We start from the raw sequence: 16,324 nt of genomic DNA, 5'->3' as shown, positions 1-16,324 counted from the left end.
GCGGACAGTACCGGACAATTTTAAAGTTTTTTGGTAGCAGGGGTGCTTTAAAGAACATCAGTAACGCTCTTTTAGCTGAGGTCAGCGAAGAGCAGATGGACTGTGGACGATTCCACAGAACAAAGTGAAGGCACTGTACGGTCTGAAGCTGAACTAAGCCTTTGAGAGCTGGACTCCCGTTTGTACAGCTTTTCTGAGTGTGGATGCTCGGTAGGGCAAGGATCGAGATGAAGCTGATAGAGACTGTAGACATAGTGCAGCCCTTGAAAGCCCAGTTCTCCTTTGTACAGCCTTTCTGTTGAAGCCTGGGAACCAAAGTCACCAACTATACCAAGGCAACAATGCAAGTGAAAGATTCTAGAGCAACACTTACTGTTAGAAATTATCTTTCTCATTCTCAAGTATTATTGGCCTTTAACATGTAGATTTAATTTGTTACTAACTCTTGAAATATTTATTATGATTGGTACTTAAATATGCAAGTGATGGGATTCAGAAGAGTACAGAGTTTCTACTGGATCAATATCTGTATCCAGCTAACCAATTTCTGTATAAAAATGGCATTTCTTTGTTCGAACACTGGAACGGCTTGGTGACCGGGGCCAAGCTGTTCTCCTAGTGCACAAGAAAGTAAAATGTATTGACCAATGAACACAAGTTGTCAGAGACCGGTTAATCAGCGAGGACATAACTGACGGAATCGAGCAACGTCTGGGAAATTGGTTGGCAGAGCTCACCATCTTTCGACCAATGTATGACCAGCCACGCTTCACGCTTTGCTTAAAGGTCTGCTTGCTCATGTTCTCTGTGAGGGGAGAATAGAAATAACATTCATTGTGGAGACCAACACAAGTTGCTAAACAGATATTTCCTTAAAGGGAAGGTGGTTCCACAAATTCTTTGTTGTGGCCAAAACTCCAATTCAGTTCACCCTGACTGATTAAGAACCTTCAATCTCCTCTTTAAATATATTCAATGACCTGGCCTTCAGAGCCATGTGTGGCAATGAATTCCATAGATTCACCACCTTCTCTGGCTAAATAAATCTGCTCTGTTTTAAATAATCGTCCCACCAATCTGAGGCTGTACCCTTTGGTCCAAAAGTCACCACGATGGGAAACATTGTGTCTACATCCACTATATCAAGGCCTTACAGTATTCAATAAGTTTCAATGAGATCCAGTGAGTTCAGGCCCAGAGCCATCAAACACTAAGGGTGAAAAGTGAACTATTTAAGGGGAACCTGAGGGGTCTACTTCACTCAGAAGGTTGTGCAAGTGTGGAATGAGCAGAAATGGTGGATGTGAGTTCAAAATAAGAGAAGATTGGATGAGTATATGGACGAGCAGGGTATAGAGGGCTATCGTCTGGATGCAGGTAGATGAAACTAAGCAGAAAACCAGACTGGCGTAGACTAGATGGGCCAAAAGGCCTGTTGCTGTTCTGTAGTGCTGTATAATTCTGTGACCCTAATCCGGAACTATCGGATCAAATCATTATTGAATCTCACCTCCATTGTACATATTTCACCACCCTGTCAAAGCTTCCTCTTTACATGCTTGTCTTGGAATGTGTGTTATACATGGGTTTAGGAAGGCCTTGGATGCTTTTCACCTTGGGAAGCTGCGTGGCCTCGCTTGTAAGTGGACCAGACTCATGCCATGGAATCACCTATTGCAGCCGCCCAGGGGAGGAGATGCCGGGGGCAGTGTGTCATGGCGTCCATGTTGGGTTTGATGCTGCTCTCCAGTGTTCGCTCAGTGGAAGACGAGCTATATCGCCTTTGCTCACAGCTGCACAAGCGTGTGATGATTGGACTGCTGTGGGCTTGTCCTTGCTGAGAACATCCCATGCACCATCAATCTACAGGACATGACACTTGGGGATCTGGGCTTTATTAGTAGTTCTTTTGTGTGACTGTATAGTTATACTTTATTGATCCCGGGGGAAATTGGTTTTCGTTACAGTTGCACCATAAATAATAAATAGTAATAAAACCATAAATAGTTAAATAGTAATATGTAAATTATGCCAGGAAATAAGTCCAGGACCAGCCTATTGGCTCAGGGTGTCTGACCCTCCAAGGAAGGAGTTGTAAAGTTTGATGGCCACAGGCAGGAATGACTTCCTATGACGCTCTGTGTTGCATCTCGGTGGAATGAGTCTCTGGCTGAATGTACTCCTGTGCCCACCCAGTACATTATGTAGTGGATGGGAGACATTGTCCAAGATGGCATGCAACTTGGACAGCATCCCCTTTTCAGACACCACAGTCAGAGAGTCCAGTTCCATCCTCACAACATCACTGGCCTTGAGAATGAGTTTGTTGATTCTGTTGGTGTCTGCTACCCTCAGCCTGCTGCCCCAGCACACAACAGCAAACATGATTGCACTGGCCACCACAGACTCGTAGAACATCCTATTAGTAGTTCTTTTGTGTGACTGTATATTTAATGCTATTGCAGTTATATGTACTGTATGTGCCTTGTATATGTTGGTACCATGTTTTGTACCTTGGCCCAGGAGTAATACTGTTTCATTTGGCTGTACTCATGGGTATCTATGTATGGTGGAATGACAATTAAACTTGAACTTGAACTATGACCTCTACCTCTAAGAGGACCCCAAACTTATCGTAGGGTTTGGAGGCTTGTATTGCCTCAATGACCCGGAGAACTATGTTGGCTGGTGTCAGGGCCTTGTACTTTGACCCTTGGTAGTGTCACCAATGCCAAACAGGACAAAGGCTAGAGACCAGACTAAGAGTAGTCCACCAGTCCTGCAGGTTTTGGGGGTTCATCTCAAGGTTAGCAACGCTGACTGGTCAGAAAAACTGTTACGGAAACAGCAATGAAGAATCCTTCTATATCTGGGTGCGAGAGCATTCCTGAGTCTCCACCCGGAACTTGCATGGCTGACAGTAGTGAATACCAAGGGGACGCTAGTGGCACAATAAAAGAGCCCCGGACACCACCAAGACCAAGACCAAACTTTGTTTTTGAGCTGTACAACCCATATAGATGGATTGGGCACGTGGTGAGAAGAGAGACCAACTCGATCATCAAGACAGAACTTTATTGGATGCCTGAAGGGCGGAGGAAATATGGGAGACCAAAGGCAACGTGGCGCCATACCGGAGAGGCAGAAATGAGGACTCTGAGCCACACCTAGGGCACAATATAGAAGTGGCCAAGGACGTACAGAGATGGAGGGCCTTCATTGCTACTCTAGACATCAGTGGTGTAATGGGCAGTGGGTAAAGAACACCTCTGGTTCTAGTCTCACTCAACCTCTGGGGAAAAAGTCTGCTTGCATTTATCCTATCTATACCCCTCATACTTTTGTATACCTCTATCAAATCACCCCTCATTCTCCTACGCTCCAGGAAATAAAGTCCCAACCTATTCAACCCCTCCCTACAAGTCACGTGGCTAGAGTAATACTTGGAAGTATTGATGATTCAGTGTCAGAACACTGCATCAGCACAAGGTCCACACACCAACTAATTGCACAGTTTCAGCTCATGCTGCTCAGTGGAATGAGTCAAACACAAACAGCCAGCTACAAGGAAGACAACACAGGGAATCATTACAAGAACAAGCTTGTTTAGCAGCAGGACATGTGATTAAGCCAGCAGGTAATTCTGCTGCCCAGCTCAAGAAAATATATCAAACCACAATGCATACATTCACCATATGGTGATAGGAATAGGTCACTGTGGATACAAAGACACCACACGATTAAATGAGATGCTTCGTAATGTTTTTTCAAAAGGATGTACATGTGACAAATACGCCATGGTAAAGTAGCAGTTTGCTATTCCTCTCCACACTTTTTGACAGCAACCTTCCCATTTCTTTAGCATTTTGTCTGTTTTTTTTTAATGAGGACAAGTTGTTAGCTCAATGCTCAACCCAGCGTGGATGGAAGGTTTACAAGCATCTGGCTGGATTTGAACCCAGGACCACTTGCTTCAAAGCCCGGAGCTGATACCACCACACCACTGGCCAAGAGTAATGGTTATTGTGATGCTATTACAACTTGGGGCATCGGAGTTCGGTTCCAGTGCCACCTGAAAGGAGTTTGTCTGTCGTTGCTGTGAGCGCACGAGTTTTCTCCGGGTGATCTGGTTTAATTGGTCTTTGTATATTGTCTTGTGATTAGGCTAGGGTTAAATCGGCAGGTTGCTGGGTGTTACGGCTTGTTGGGACGAATGGGCCCGTTCTGCCCATTTACAATGACCAATGAATCTTGTTTTTTCAGTAGAGTGCAAAGACAAAATTACTGTAATTTACAAAAATAAATAAGTACTCCAAAGAGAGGAATAATGAGGTGCTGCTCATGGATCGTTCAGAAATCTGATGGCAAAACGACACATTTTACTCTATGTTTCAATGTACATGGACAAATAAAGCTAATCTTTAAATCTTTTGCACATCCGAATGACAGAGTCATTCAACATTGAACAGCATGGGAGAAGGGTACAGCGGAGATTCACCAGGATACAGCGGATGTTCCCAATGATGGAGTACTTCAGTAATGAAGAGAGACAGTTCCAGCGATCCGGGTTCAATTCCTGCCGCTATTTGTAAGCAGTTTGTATGTTCTTCCCGTGACTGCATGGGTTTCCTCACACAATCCAAAGGTGTACTGGTCGGTAGATCCATTGGTCATTGCAATTTCTCCCGTGATTAGGCCAAGGTTAAAAATCAGGGGTTGCTGGGCGGTGTGGCTCACAGTGCTGGAAGGGTCTATTCCGTGCTCTATTTCAATAAATAAATAAATGTTCTTACTAGCAGCAGCGAGTCAATTGACGTTTCAAGATTCAAGATTCAAAATTGTTTATTGTCAATTGACAAAATGATTGTTCCTCCGGATCCGATGCAGCATAAAAAAACACAATAAGCATTAAGAACATAACAAGCGTAAAATACATAAGATTAGTCTGATTGAGTGTACGTAACAGGGGGAAAGGTGCAGGAGTATCTGTACATAAGACAACTGCCATGAAATGATAAAGTAGTGGTGGCTGGGTTTAACTGTTTTTGAGTCTGGTGATCTTGATATGAAATTTTCCACAGCAGTGGGAATGAATGGAGGGAATGAGAGCAGACTGTTGTATTGTCATTATCTTTTGCAGGTTTAGCAGTTTCTGTCTGCTAGTATTTTTATAACTACCTATATACATGTAACTGTTTAGTATGTTTCCTAGTGGTCACACTATGTATATGCAATCGTTCCGTGTGTTCCCTAGTAGTTACATTGTATGATTCTGAAAGCCTGTCGCATTCTATTTGAATAGGGACTACCTTATTGGTTAACTCTTATCTACAAATTTGATAGGAATTTTTCTTATCTATGGTATTAAAAGAGCTGACACTTTGCTCCACTATTCTCTTTTTCCCTTACTAGACCTCTGTTACCGTCTGTTTCCAGTTCTCTTTGTGCTTAATAAAACAATTGTGAAACAACAAGTTTTATGCCTCTGACTTGACTTCTGAAAGAGCCTTGGATTTAAAACATCAGAATCTAACAGGACGTTGATTGAGAAACATCCTGCATGTTACCTGTCGATACTTCATAGACCCAGCTCGCCGACCACAGCACTGCCAGGGTCAGCACCAAACTGTAAAGATACAGTTCGGCCTTGGGTAAAGCAGTCTTGACACCCATGTCTGCAGTTCACTGATGTTCCAAATTCAGCTTTTCAATCTGGTGTTGGGATCAGATGGCCAAAACTAAGAGAAGAAGGGAAAAAGAATAAGAGAAAAAATGTGAATTAGAACCAGTTAGAAATTGAAGCAATGACTGTTACCCTGACTAAATAATCTGCAGCACTGATGAACATTTTGCAAGCTGGGTAAGAAGGTGATTAGCTTTACTTGTCACGTGTACATTGAACCATACCGTGAAATGTTTCATTTGTGTCAACGACCAACACAGTCAGAGGATGTGCTGAGATGCAGCAAGTGTTACCGTGTTTCCGGCACCAACAAAGCATGCCCACAACTTACTAACTGTGTAACCTGTAATCCCTTTTTCTTGGAATGTGGTTGTTTATCTGCCCAATTAGCTGCGGTCCTGTTCCACAAAAACTGATACCCAAATAAGTATAACCGTAACAACTGGATGCTGCAACTGTTTGGTTTCGCTTGAACAAATGGACCCAGACTCGGTAGTTCCTCCGAGACTCACTTTATTGTTAATACAGAGAAGAAATAGAGAGTTGTGAGAAATGCTTTATATTCTACACTACCTACACCACTAATAGGCAGGGCTAACTTAAGCAACCCCTAGTGGTCGACACCGCTGAGTATACTTAGCAACATCTGCGTGGTCCCTGAGGCGGGCGATCAACCGTGGACTGGCGAGGGTGGAGGTCCTGGTGCCGGTTCAGCTGCTCAGCTGGAAGGTGGGACCCAGGCGAGTGGTCTGCCCAAGAAGGAACTTGCCCACCTTTTATACGTAACACTATCACCGCCTCCTAGTCCAGCTGGAAGGGGTGAGGCGTCCAATCCGACGTTTACACGGCCCTAACCTTTTGGTCGGGTGACCGTCAACAATCGGCCTCTGCCTCCTCAGGGACAATGCATTCTGTTAATCTTACAACCAAACAATGTGAAAAAACATACTTTAGGGACAAGGTGATTAATTACTTTTACACAAATCAACTTTCAGGCCATGTTATCAGGTAGACCAGGAGTCACATTGTTCTCCCCTTATCTAGTATCAAGGGTCAATTTGCCCAACATGCAGGTAGACCTTCAAAACAGGACAAACTCACAAATCTCTAACTGTAAACCTTGCCGTATCCATTTTTCATACCCATACACTTACCTATACAGGTCCTTCAATGATTCTGCTATGGTTCTTGGATTTACTCAGTATTCCCGCAAGAAAACAAATCTCAGGATTGTATGCGGTGGCAAATATGTACTTTGTTAGTAAGTTAACTTTGAACTTGGTAACCGGAGGAAACCCACGCGGTCACGGAGGAGGAATGTACCGCTCCTCGCAGACAGTGGTGGCAATTGAACCGGGGTTGCAGGTGCTGTAAAACATTACATTAACCACAATGCCACCGTTCTGCCTGTCTCTCAACTGTGCACGCACCTGCCAGTGTTTTGGGAAGGATGCTGATCTCTCCTGCTCCAACCTCTTCTTCCATACTGCACCCTCTGGGGAATGCCATGAACTGACTTTGATAATGCCCGCCGGAGAGTTGCAAACAGTTAATCATTTGTGGTTTGTTTTATTTAAGGATACAGCGTGGTAACAGGTCCTTGCAGCCCAATGAGGCTGCACCACTCAGTCACACTCAGTTAGCCTATTAACCCGTACATCTTTGGAATGTGGGAGGAAACCAGAGCACCCAGAGAAAACCCACACAGTCAGAGGGAGAACGTACAAACTCCTTACACGTAGCGGCAGGAATTGAACCCGGGTTGACATAACAACTGGCACTATAAAGCTTTGTGGTAATTGCTGCTCTGCCATGCCACCTATGGTAGGCACAAGAACATGGGGTGGGCTCAGTGGTGCCTCTGGAAGAACTGTTACCTCGCAGATGCAGTCACCCGGTTTTCAAATGTTTCTGCCTGTTTTCTAAACCAAGGGCTTTTCACATGCGAAGCATACGTTTTAACTACTACACCTGACCTCAGGCACCGTCTGAAGTTTGCACATTATCTGCAACCTTGTGGGCTCTTCCTAGTTTCTTCCCACATCTCTCAGAGATGAGTAACACGCACACAAAGTGCTGGAGTCAGCAGGTCAGGCAGTCAGGAAGCATCTACAGAGAGGAATGAACAGTCCACGTTTCAGGCTGAGATGCTTCACCAGGACTGGAAAGGGAGACAGCACAAGCCAAAAGTAGAATTGGGGGTAGGGGAAGTGACTACAATCTGGCAGGTAATAGGTGAGACCAGGTGAAGGGGTATATGGGTGGGGGAGGGTGGATGAAGTAGGGAGCTGGGAGAGGATAGGTGGAAGAGATAAAGGGATGAAAAAGAATAGGATAGGAGAGGGCAGTGAACCATGGGAGAAAAGGAAGGAGAGAGGCATCAGAGGGAAGGGATGGACAGATAAGGGGGTGGGGGGGAATTACTGGAAATGAAAGAATTGGAGATTAGAGAAAAGAAGTTAAAGGTGTTCATGCCATCAAGTTGGAGGCTACCCAGATGGAATATGAGTTGTTGCTCCTCCAGCCTGAGTGTGGCCTCATTGTGGCAGTGGAGGAGGCTGTGGACTGACATGTCGGGATAGAAATGGGATGTCAAAATGGGTGGCCAGTGGAAAATCTCGCCTTCTGTGGCAGACAGAGTGAAGGTGCTGGACGAAACAGTCTCCTAATCTTAGACACGCGGGTTGGTAGGTTATTTAGCCGCTGTTAGTTATCCCTCCCCGCCCCCCCCATGCGACCATAACCAGGTGCTTGACAGTTAGCTGAAGAGACAGCTCCTGAGATCGGCAATGCTCGTCTTGTTCCTTTGGGACTTTTCTCCAGGGGGTCGATGCTGAGGATCAAGGCCCAAGGGTCGAATCAGAAATCTGGAAGTCGAGTTCCATTGGCTGGAGCTACAGGTTTGCAAATCCCTGCAGGTAGTTGAAGGCCCAGTGTCTGTGTGTCCCAAGTCAGAACCCAAGTGCAATAGAGGCTGGAGGCTGTAGAAGCCAGCCTGCCTTGAAGATAGAGGACTGTGTATGTGTATGGGTGGGAGGGAGGAATGGGGCTTGTTTTGCTGATGTTTGTTGCTTGTGTGTTCTGTGTTCTGCTGAGCGTTGCGGGCGTGCTTTGTTGGCATTGGATTTGTGATGACACTTGCAGGCTACCTCCAACAGACCTTTGGCTGTGTCGGGTTGTTCAAAGTAAATTTATTATCAAAGTACATATATGCCACCATATACAGCCCTGTGATCCATTTTCTTCTGGGCATTCACAGTAAATCTGAGAACCATAATAGGATTAATGAAAGACTCACCCAACAGGGCAGCCAAGCGACCAATGCGCAAAAGACAACAAACTGTGAAAACACAAAGGAAAAGAGAAATAATATAAATAAATAAATAAGCAGTAAGCTTTTCAGTGGTGGACACAGTCCAGTCCATCACAGGAAAAGCTCTCCCCACCATTGGGCACGTCTACAATGAGTTCTGTCTCGAGAAAGCAGCGTCCTCACTGATTTGATTTGACGCAAACGACACATATCTTTGTAGCTTCCATGTGCAAATGATAGATAAGCTTGAATCTTGAATCATTTTAGAGGTGACGTTGGAGTAAAATAGACTCAGACCCACATTAGCACTGGGCTGTCGAACCGTATTATCTGTGGGCTGTCGGATAACATCTGTGGATGAGCATTACAGGAGTTTGTTGCTATCACAGAAAAATAGACTTGCAGCTTTCAAAGCGAAACCTGTGGAGAACTGCCCGACGCTGGTCCGAACAACAGCACTCGCACTTGTGCAGGCTCCCAACAGACACTGAATTCCAGTGCAGAGAAACATAGAAAACCCACAGCACAATACAGGCCCTTCGGCCCACAAAACTGTGCCGAACATGTCCTTACCTTAGAACTACCTGGGCTTTACCCATAGCCCTCTATTTTTCTAAGCTCCGTGTAGCCATCCAGGAGTCTCTTAAAATACCCTATCGTATCCGCCTCCACCACCATCACCAGCAGCCCATTCCACGCACTCATCACTCTCTGTGTAAAAAACTTACCCCGGACATCTCCTCTGTACCTGCTTCCAAGCACCTTAAAACTATGCCCTCTCACACTAGCCGTTTCAGCCCTGGGGAAAAGCCTCTGACTATCCGCATGATCAATGCCTCTCATTATCTTGTACATCTCTATCAGGTCACCTCTCATCCTCCACTGCTCCAAGGAGAAAAGGCCAAGTTCACTCAACCTATTCTCATAAGGCGTGCTCCCCAATCCGGGCAACATCCTTGTAAATCTCCTCTGCACCCTTTCTACGGTTTCCACATCCTTCCTGTAGTGAGGCGACCAGAATTGAGCACAGTACTCCAAGTGGGGTCTGACCAGGGTCCTAAATAGCTGCAGCATTACCTCTTGGCTCTTAAGATACTGTGTAGGGATATCAACCTGCTGTCCGTACCCAATATGAGACTACCGCAGTGAAGTCAATACTGCCCCTAAATGGCTCTGTGGGCCAGAAGCCAAGGGTATTTAAAGATTGGCTAACAAGTGGTGCCTACGATGTGCCCTAACCATGCCTCACCCATTCAGAAAATGGGCCAATTGCGTCAGAATCAGACCCATTTATCACACGTACTGTATACCAAAATGTACAGTGAAATGAATCATTTGCATTAATGACCAATACAATCTAAGGAAGTTCAGGGGGCAGCCCAAGGGCCCACAATATTCAGCAGAACAACGCAAGCAATCACAAGAAGTCAAGCCCTTTTCCTCCCTGCTACTCACTCTCACACAGAGACAAGTCTCCACCCCCAGGGCAGGCCACCTCCAGGCATCCCAGCGTACATCCACATCCCTGGCCCTCAGATGCAGAGTGGAAGCCTAGACTCCAGCCTGACCTCTAATTCCACCATATCCTTTCCTCTAAACCCTAACACTCCCCCCCAATCCTCAAAACCATCCCCGCAAACCTAAAAAAAGATTAAGTGAACCACAACCTCGACAGAGAACGTAGCTCAGAGCCATCTTGACCACATGTACGTAAGAGACCATATATAGAAAGCTATACGGCGAAAGTCTTTTATAACCAAAACAAACGCTTCTACTTTTCAGCATGCCCCACAGTAGCAGTTAATTTCTGGGTGAACTGATTGTGAGAAAGGTTCACAATACAGGTAGATGCAGATATGTTACTCTCTCTGATCTAGAACTCGGGAGCAGTCCCAGGCTGAAGGTCAGCCAGCTGCAGATAATTGTGGACAGAGCTCAGCACAACATAGAAACCAACCTCCCCTCCACAGACTCTACACTTCTTACTGCCTTGGTAAAACAGCCAACAAGCTACCTTTAAACTGCAATCTGGTCTCTTTTCTTTCTAGCCTGATGAAATATTGATTATCCATTTCCCACCATACATGCTGCCTGATCCACACAAGTATGTGCCTGAAAGGTCGTAGCATCTAGCTAAAGGGCAGCTTCTATCCTGCGGTTATATGACTATTGAGTTGTCCTGACGTATGATCAGATTGGCTCTTGACTTCACAATCTATTCATCATGATCTTGCACATTATTGTCTGCCTGCACTGCACCTTCTCTGTAACTATAACACTTTATTCTGCGTTCTGTTACTGTTCTCCCCTTCTAAGCTTTTGCTTTAAAAATACCCAATGATATGGCCTCCACAGCTGTCTGTAGCAATTAATTCCACAGATTTACCACCCTCTGGCTAAAGAAATTCCTCATCATCTCTGTTCTGAAGGGGTACCTTCTACATTGAGGTTGTGCCCTGTGGTTCTAGACTCTACCACTACAGGAAAGATCCTCTCCACATCCACTCTATTTATGCATTTCAATATTCAATAGGTTTCAATGAGATCCCTCTTCATTCTAAATGCCAGTGAGTACAGATTCAGACCCATCAACTGCTCCTCATATATTAACCCTTTCATTCCCAGAATCATTCTCATGAACCTCCTCCGGACCCTCTCCAATGCCAGTACATTCTTTCTTAGATAAGAGGGCAGAACTGCTCACAATACTCCAAAGTGCTGGCAGACCAATGCCTTATAAACCCTCAGCCTTGCTCTTATATTCTAGTCATCTTGAAATGAAGGCTAACATTGTATTTGCTTCCTTTAACACTGACTCAATCAGCAAGTTAATCTTTAGGGAACCTTGCACGAGGACTCCCAAATCCCTTTGCACCTGTGATTTCTGAACTTTCTCCCTGTTTAGAAAATAGTCTATGTCTTTATTCCTCCTATTAAAGTGCATGACCATACACTTCCTGATACTGTATTCTATCTGCAACTTCTTTGCCCATTCACCTAATCTGTCTCAGTCCTTCTGCAGACTTCCTGCTTCTTCAACACCACCAGCCCCTCCACCTATCTTTGTATTGACAACAAACTTGGCCACAAAGCTATCGAGAAGCAGTCAACACTGATCCCTGCAGAACACCACTAGTCACCAGCAGCCATCCGGATAAGGCCCCTTTTATTCCCCTTCTTTGCCTCCTGCCAGTCAGCCAGTCTTCTATCCATGCTAGTATCGTTCCTATAATACCATGGGCTCCTATCTTGTTAATCAGCCGCATGTGCAGCTCTTTGAAAAGGTCTTTGAAAAGTCAAATACTCAACACCCACTGACTCTCATTTGTCTATCCTTTTTCTCAAAGAATTCCAACAAATCTGTCAGACAAGATTACCCCTTATAAAACCACACTGAATTTGGCTTATTTTATCATGTGCTTCTGAATACCCTGAAATCTCACCCTTAATAATGAACAACATCCTCCCAAGCATTGAAGTCAGACTAACTGGTCTATAATTTTCTTTCTTTTGCCTTACTCCCTTAGGGAGTGGAGTGTTATTTTCCAGTCCACTGAAACCTTTCCAGAATCTAGTGATTCTTGGAGGACCATTACCAATGCCTCCACAATCTCTTCAGCTTCCTCTCGTAGAACACAGGGGTGTAGTCCATCTGATTCATGTGACTTATCTACCTTCTGATGTTTCAGATCCCAGGCACCTTCTTACCTCTGCCCTCTGACTCTCTTGAATTTCTGGCATACTGCTAGTGTCTTCCACAGTAAGTGGAATACTTCTTAAGTTTCTCCGACATTTCTTTGTTCCCCATTACTACCTTTCCAGCGGTCCGATATCCACGTGCCTCTCTTTTACTCTTTATATATCTGAAAAGAAACTTTTGGCATCCTCTTTGATATTTTTGGCTAGCTTACCTTCATATTTCATCTTTTCTCTCTCGCTTTTTAGTTGTTTTCTGTTGTTTTTTTAAGGCTTCCCAATACTCTTTCTGCTAATTTTTGCTGTATTATATCTATCATCTATCATATTATAATCACTGACTCCTAAAGGTTCCTTTACCTTAAGCTCTCTATCTAATCAATTCTGGTTCATTAAACAACACTGAATCCAGAATTACCTTTTCCCTAGTGGGCTCAACCACAAGCTGCTCTAAAAGCCATCCCATTGGCATTTTACAAATTCCCTTTCTTGGGATCCAGCAGCAACCTAATTTTGCTGATCCATCTGCATATTAAAATCTCCCATGAGTATCATATCATTGTCCTTTTTACATGCCTTTTCTGTCTCTTATTGTAATTTGTATCCCGCATCCTGGCTACTGTTTGGAGGCATGTATATAACTCCAATCAGGTCTTTTTACTATTGCAGTTTCTTAATTCTTCCCACAAGCATTCGACTTCTTGAGCTGAGTTGCAGGGAATGGGAACCAGAATGCCAGAACAAGTAGTGGCGTGATGGTGAAGAAAGATGTTGTGAAGCCTACATACAAAATCAAAAATCAAAGGTCAAGCATGGTGAGACTAATGTTCTGAGCTGCATATATTTCAGCGCAAGGAGTATTGTAGGAAAGGCGGATGAGTTTAGGGCATGGATCAACACATGGAATTATGATATTGTAGCCATCAGTGAGACTCGGTTGCAGGAGGGGCAGGACTGGCAGCTCAATGTTCCAGGGTTCCATTGTTTTAGACATGACAGAGAGGGAGGGGCTAAAGGAGGAGGGGTGACCTTACCAGTTAGGGAAAATGTCATGGCAGTGCTCAGTCAGAACAGACTGGAGAACTTGTCTAGTGAGGTGTTATGGGTAGAACTGAGGAATAAGAAAATTATGACCATATTAATGGATTTTATTATAAACTGCCGAATAGTCAGTGGGATTGAGAAAAGCAAATTTGTGGAGAGATCACAGACTGTTGCAAGAAACATAAAGTTATGATATTTGGTGATTTTAACTTTCCATATTTGGCTGGGACTTCATACCATAAAAGGGCTGGATGGGAAAGAACATGTCAACTCTGTTCAGGAAAGTTTTCTTAATCAGTACATAGAAGTCCCAACTAGAGAGTATGCTATTATTAGGATATGACACAGGACGGATGACGAAGTTTTTGTAGAGGAACATTTTCCGTCCAGTGATCATAATGCTATTAGTTTCAAGGTAATTATGGAAAAGGACTGATCTGGTCCTTGGGTTAAGCTAACGTTGAGACTTAAAGCACTGGTGAGGCCTCACTTGGAGTATTGTGAATAGTTTTGGGCCCCTTATCTTAGAAAGGATGTGCTGAAACTAGAGAGGATTCAAAGGAGGTTCATGAAAATGATTCCAGGATTGAATGGCTTATCACGTGAAGAACTTTTGATGGCTCTGATCCTGTATTCACAACAATTCAGGATAATGAGAGGTGACCTCATTGAAACCTATCGAGTGGTGAAAGGCCTTGATTGGGTGGATGTGGAGAGGTTGTATCCTTAAGTGGAAGAGTCTAGGACCAGAGGACACAGCCTCAGAATAGAGGGGCGTCCTTTTAGAATGGAGATGAGGAGAATTTCTTCATTCAGAGAGTGATGAATCTATGGAATTCTTTGCCACAGGCAGCTGTGGATGCCATGCCTTTATGTATAGTTAAGGCAGTGGCTGATAGATTCTTGATTGATCAGGGCATGAAGGGATACGGGGAGAAGGCAGGAGATGTGGCTGAGAGGAAAATTGGATCAGCCATGATGAAATGGTGGAGTAGACTCGATGGGCCAAATGGCCTAATTCTGCTCTTATATGTTATGGTCTTATGGGCTTAAGATTCCAAATTGGAAAAAGGTCAGTTTTGATGGTATCAGAAAGGAGTATTGTTGACAGTTTTGGGCTCCATATCTCAGAAAGGATGTGTTGTCATTGGAGAGAGTCCAGAGGGGGATCACAAGCATGATTCTGGGAATGAAAGGGTTAACATATGAGGAGCGTTTGGCAGTTTTGGGCCTGTACTCACTGGAATTTAGAAGAATGTAGTGGGATCTCATTGAAACCTACCGAATATTGAAAGGACTAGGTAGGGTGGATGTGGAGAGAATGTTTCCCTATGTTCGGGGTATCCAGAAATAGAGGGCACAGCTTCAAAATTGAAGGGTAACCTTTTAGAACAGAGGTAAGGAGGATATTTTTTAGCCAAATTAGTAAATCTGTGGAATGCTCTGCTACAGACTGTGGTGGAGACCAAGTCCATGGGTATATTTAAGGCAAAAGTTGATCGTACACTGATAGGTTAGGGTATCAAAGGATATGGTAAGAAGGCAGGTATATGGAGTTGAGTGGCATCTGGGATCAGCCATGATGGAATGCCGGTGCAGACTTGATGGGCTGAATGGCCTTATTCTGCTCCTATGTCTTATGGTCTTATGATCTGGCAAGTGTGGGTTGGGACAGGTTATCTTCTGGCAAACGTGTTCCTGGTAAGTGGGAGGCCTTCAAAAGTGAAATTTTGAGAGTACAGAGTTTGTATGTTCCTCTCAGAATAAAAGGTAAAGATAACAGGTGTAGGGAAACTTGGTTTTCAAAAGATATTGAGGCTCTGGTTGAGAAAATAAGGAAGTGCATACGAGGGAGGCTATTTGGGTGGAATTGAGGGATGGGAAAGGTGTAGTAACACTTATGGGGGTGTATTATAGACCACCAAATGGGGAGCGAGAATTGGAGGAGCAAATTTGTAAGGAGATAGCAGATATTTGTAGTAAGCACAATGTTGTGATTGTGGGAGATTTTAATTTTCCACACATAGACTGAGAAGCCCATACTGTAAAAGGGCTGGATGGTTTGGAGTTTGTAAAATTTGTGCAGGAAAGTTTGTTGCAGCAATACATAGAGGTACCAACCAGACAAGAGGCAGTGTTGGATCTCCTGTCAGGGAATGAGGTAGTTCAGGTGATGGAGGTTTGTGTTGGGGAGCACTTCAGGTCCAGTGATCACAATACTATTGGTTTCAATATAATTATGGAGGAGGATAGGTCTGGACCCAGGGTTGAGATTTTTGATTGGAGAAAGGCTAACTTTAAGGAGGTGTGAAAGGATTTAGAAGGAGTGGATTGGGACAATTTGTTTTATGGGAGGAATGTAATAGAGAAATAGAGGTCATTTAAAGGTGAAATTTTGAGGGTACAGAATCTTCGTGTTCCTGTTAGGTTGAAAGGAAAGGTTAAAAGTTTGAGAGAGCCACGGTTTTCAAGGGATATTGGAAACTTGGTTTGAAAAAAGAGAGATATCTTCAATAAATTTAGGCAGCATGGAGTAAATGAGGTGCTCAAGGAATATAAAGAATGTAAAAAGAATCTTAAGAAAGAAA

General features: G+C 44.1%; 1 protein-coding gene and 1 long non-coding RNA gene across 4 annotated transcripts in view; one reads left to right on the top strand and one right to left on the bottom strand.

Annotated features, from left to right (window-relative positions):
• Positions 1 to 16,324, top strand: part of LOC140195583 (uncharacterized) — a 125,777-nt gene that overhangs the window by 31,314 nt on the left and 78,139 nt on the right. The gene's annotated exons all lie outside the window — the stretch shown is intronic.
• Positions 1 to 16,324, bottom strand: part of hhatlb (hedgehog acyltransferase like, b) — a 59,276-nt gene that overhangs the window by 38,761 nt on the left and 4,191 nt on the right. The window contains exons 1-3 of one of the 3 annotated variants that reach the window (XM_072254178.1): positions 8,982 to 9,002; positions 5,568 to 5,738; positions 738 to 805 (exon numbers count right to left, since the gene is read on the bottom strand). In XM_072254178.1, coding sequence (XP_072110279.1) covers positions 738 to 805; positions 5,568 to 5,673 — 174 coding nt within the window. In that variant the 5' untranslated portion in view covers positions 5,674 to 5,738; positions 8,982 to 9,002. Of the gene's footprint in view, positions 1 to 737; positions 806 to 4,793; positions 4,871 to 5,567; positions 5,739 to 8,981; positions 9,003 to 16,324 lie in introns of those variants that run through there. The other 2 variants (XM_072254179.1, XM_072254177.1) reach the window with 2 other exon arrangements.

Source organism: Mobula birostris, chromosome 3 (assembly GCF_030028105.1).
Source record: "Mobula birostris isolate sMobBir1 chromosome 3, sMobBir1.hap1, whole genome shotgun sequence".
NCBI classification, from domain to species: Eukaryota; Metazoa; Chordata; class Chondrichthyes; order Myliobatiformes; family Myliobatidae; genus Mobula; species Mobula birostris.
Note: the sequence above shows the minus strand (reverse complement) of the source record. Positions and strands in the feature narration are given on the sequence as shown.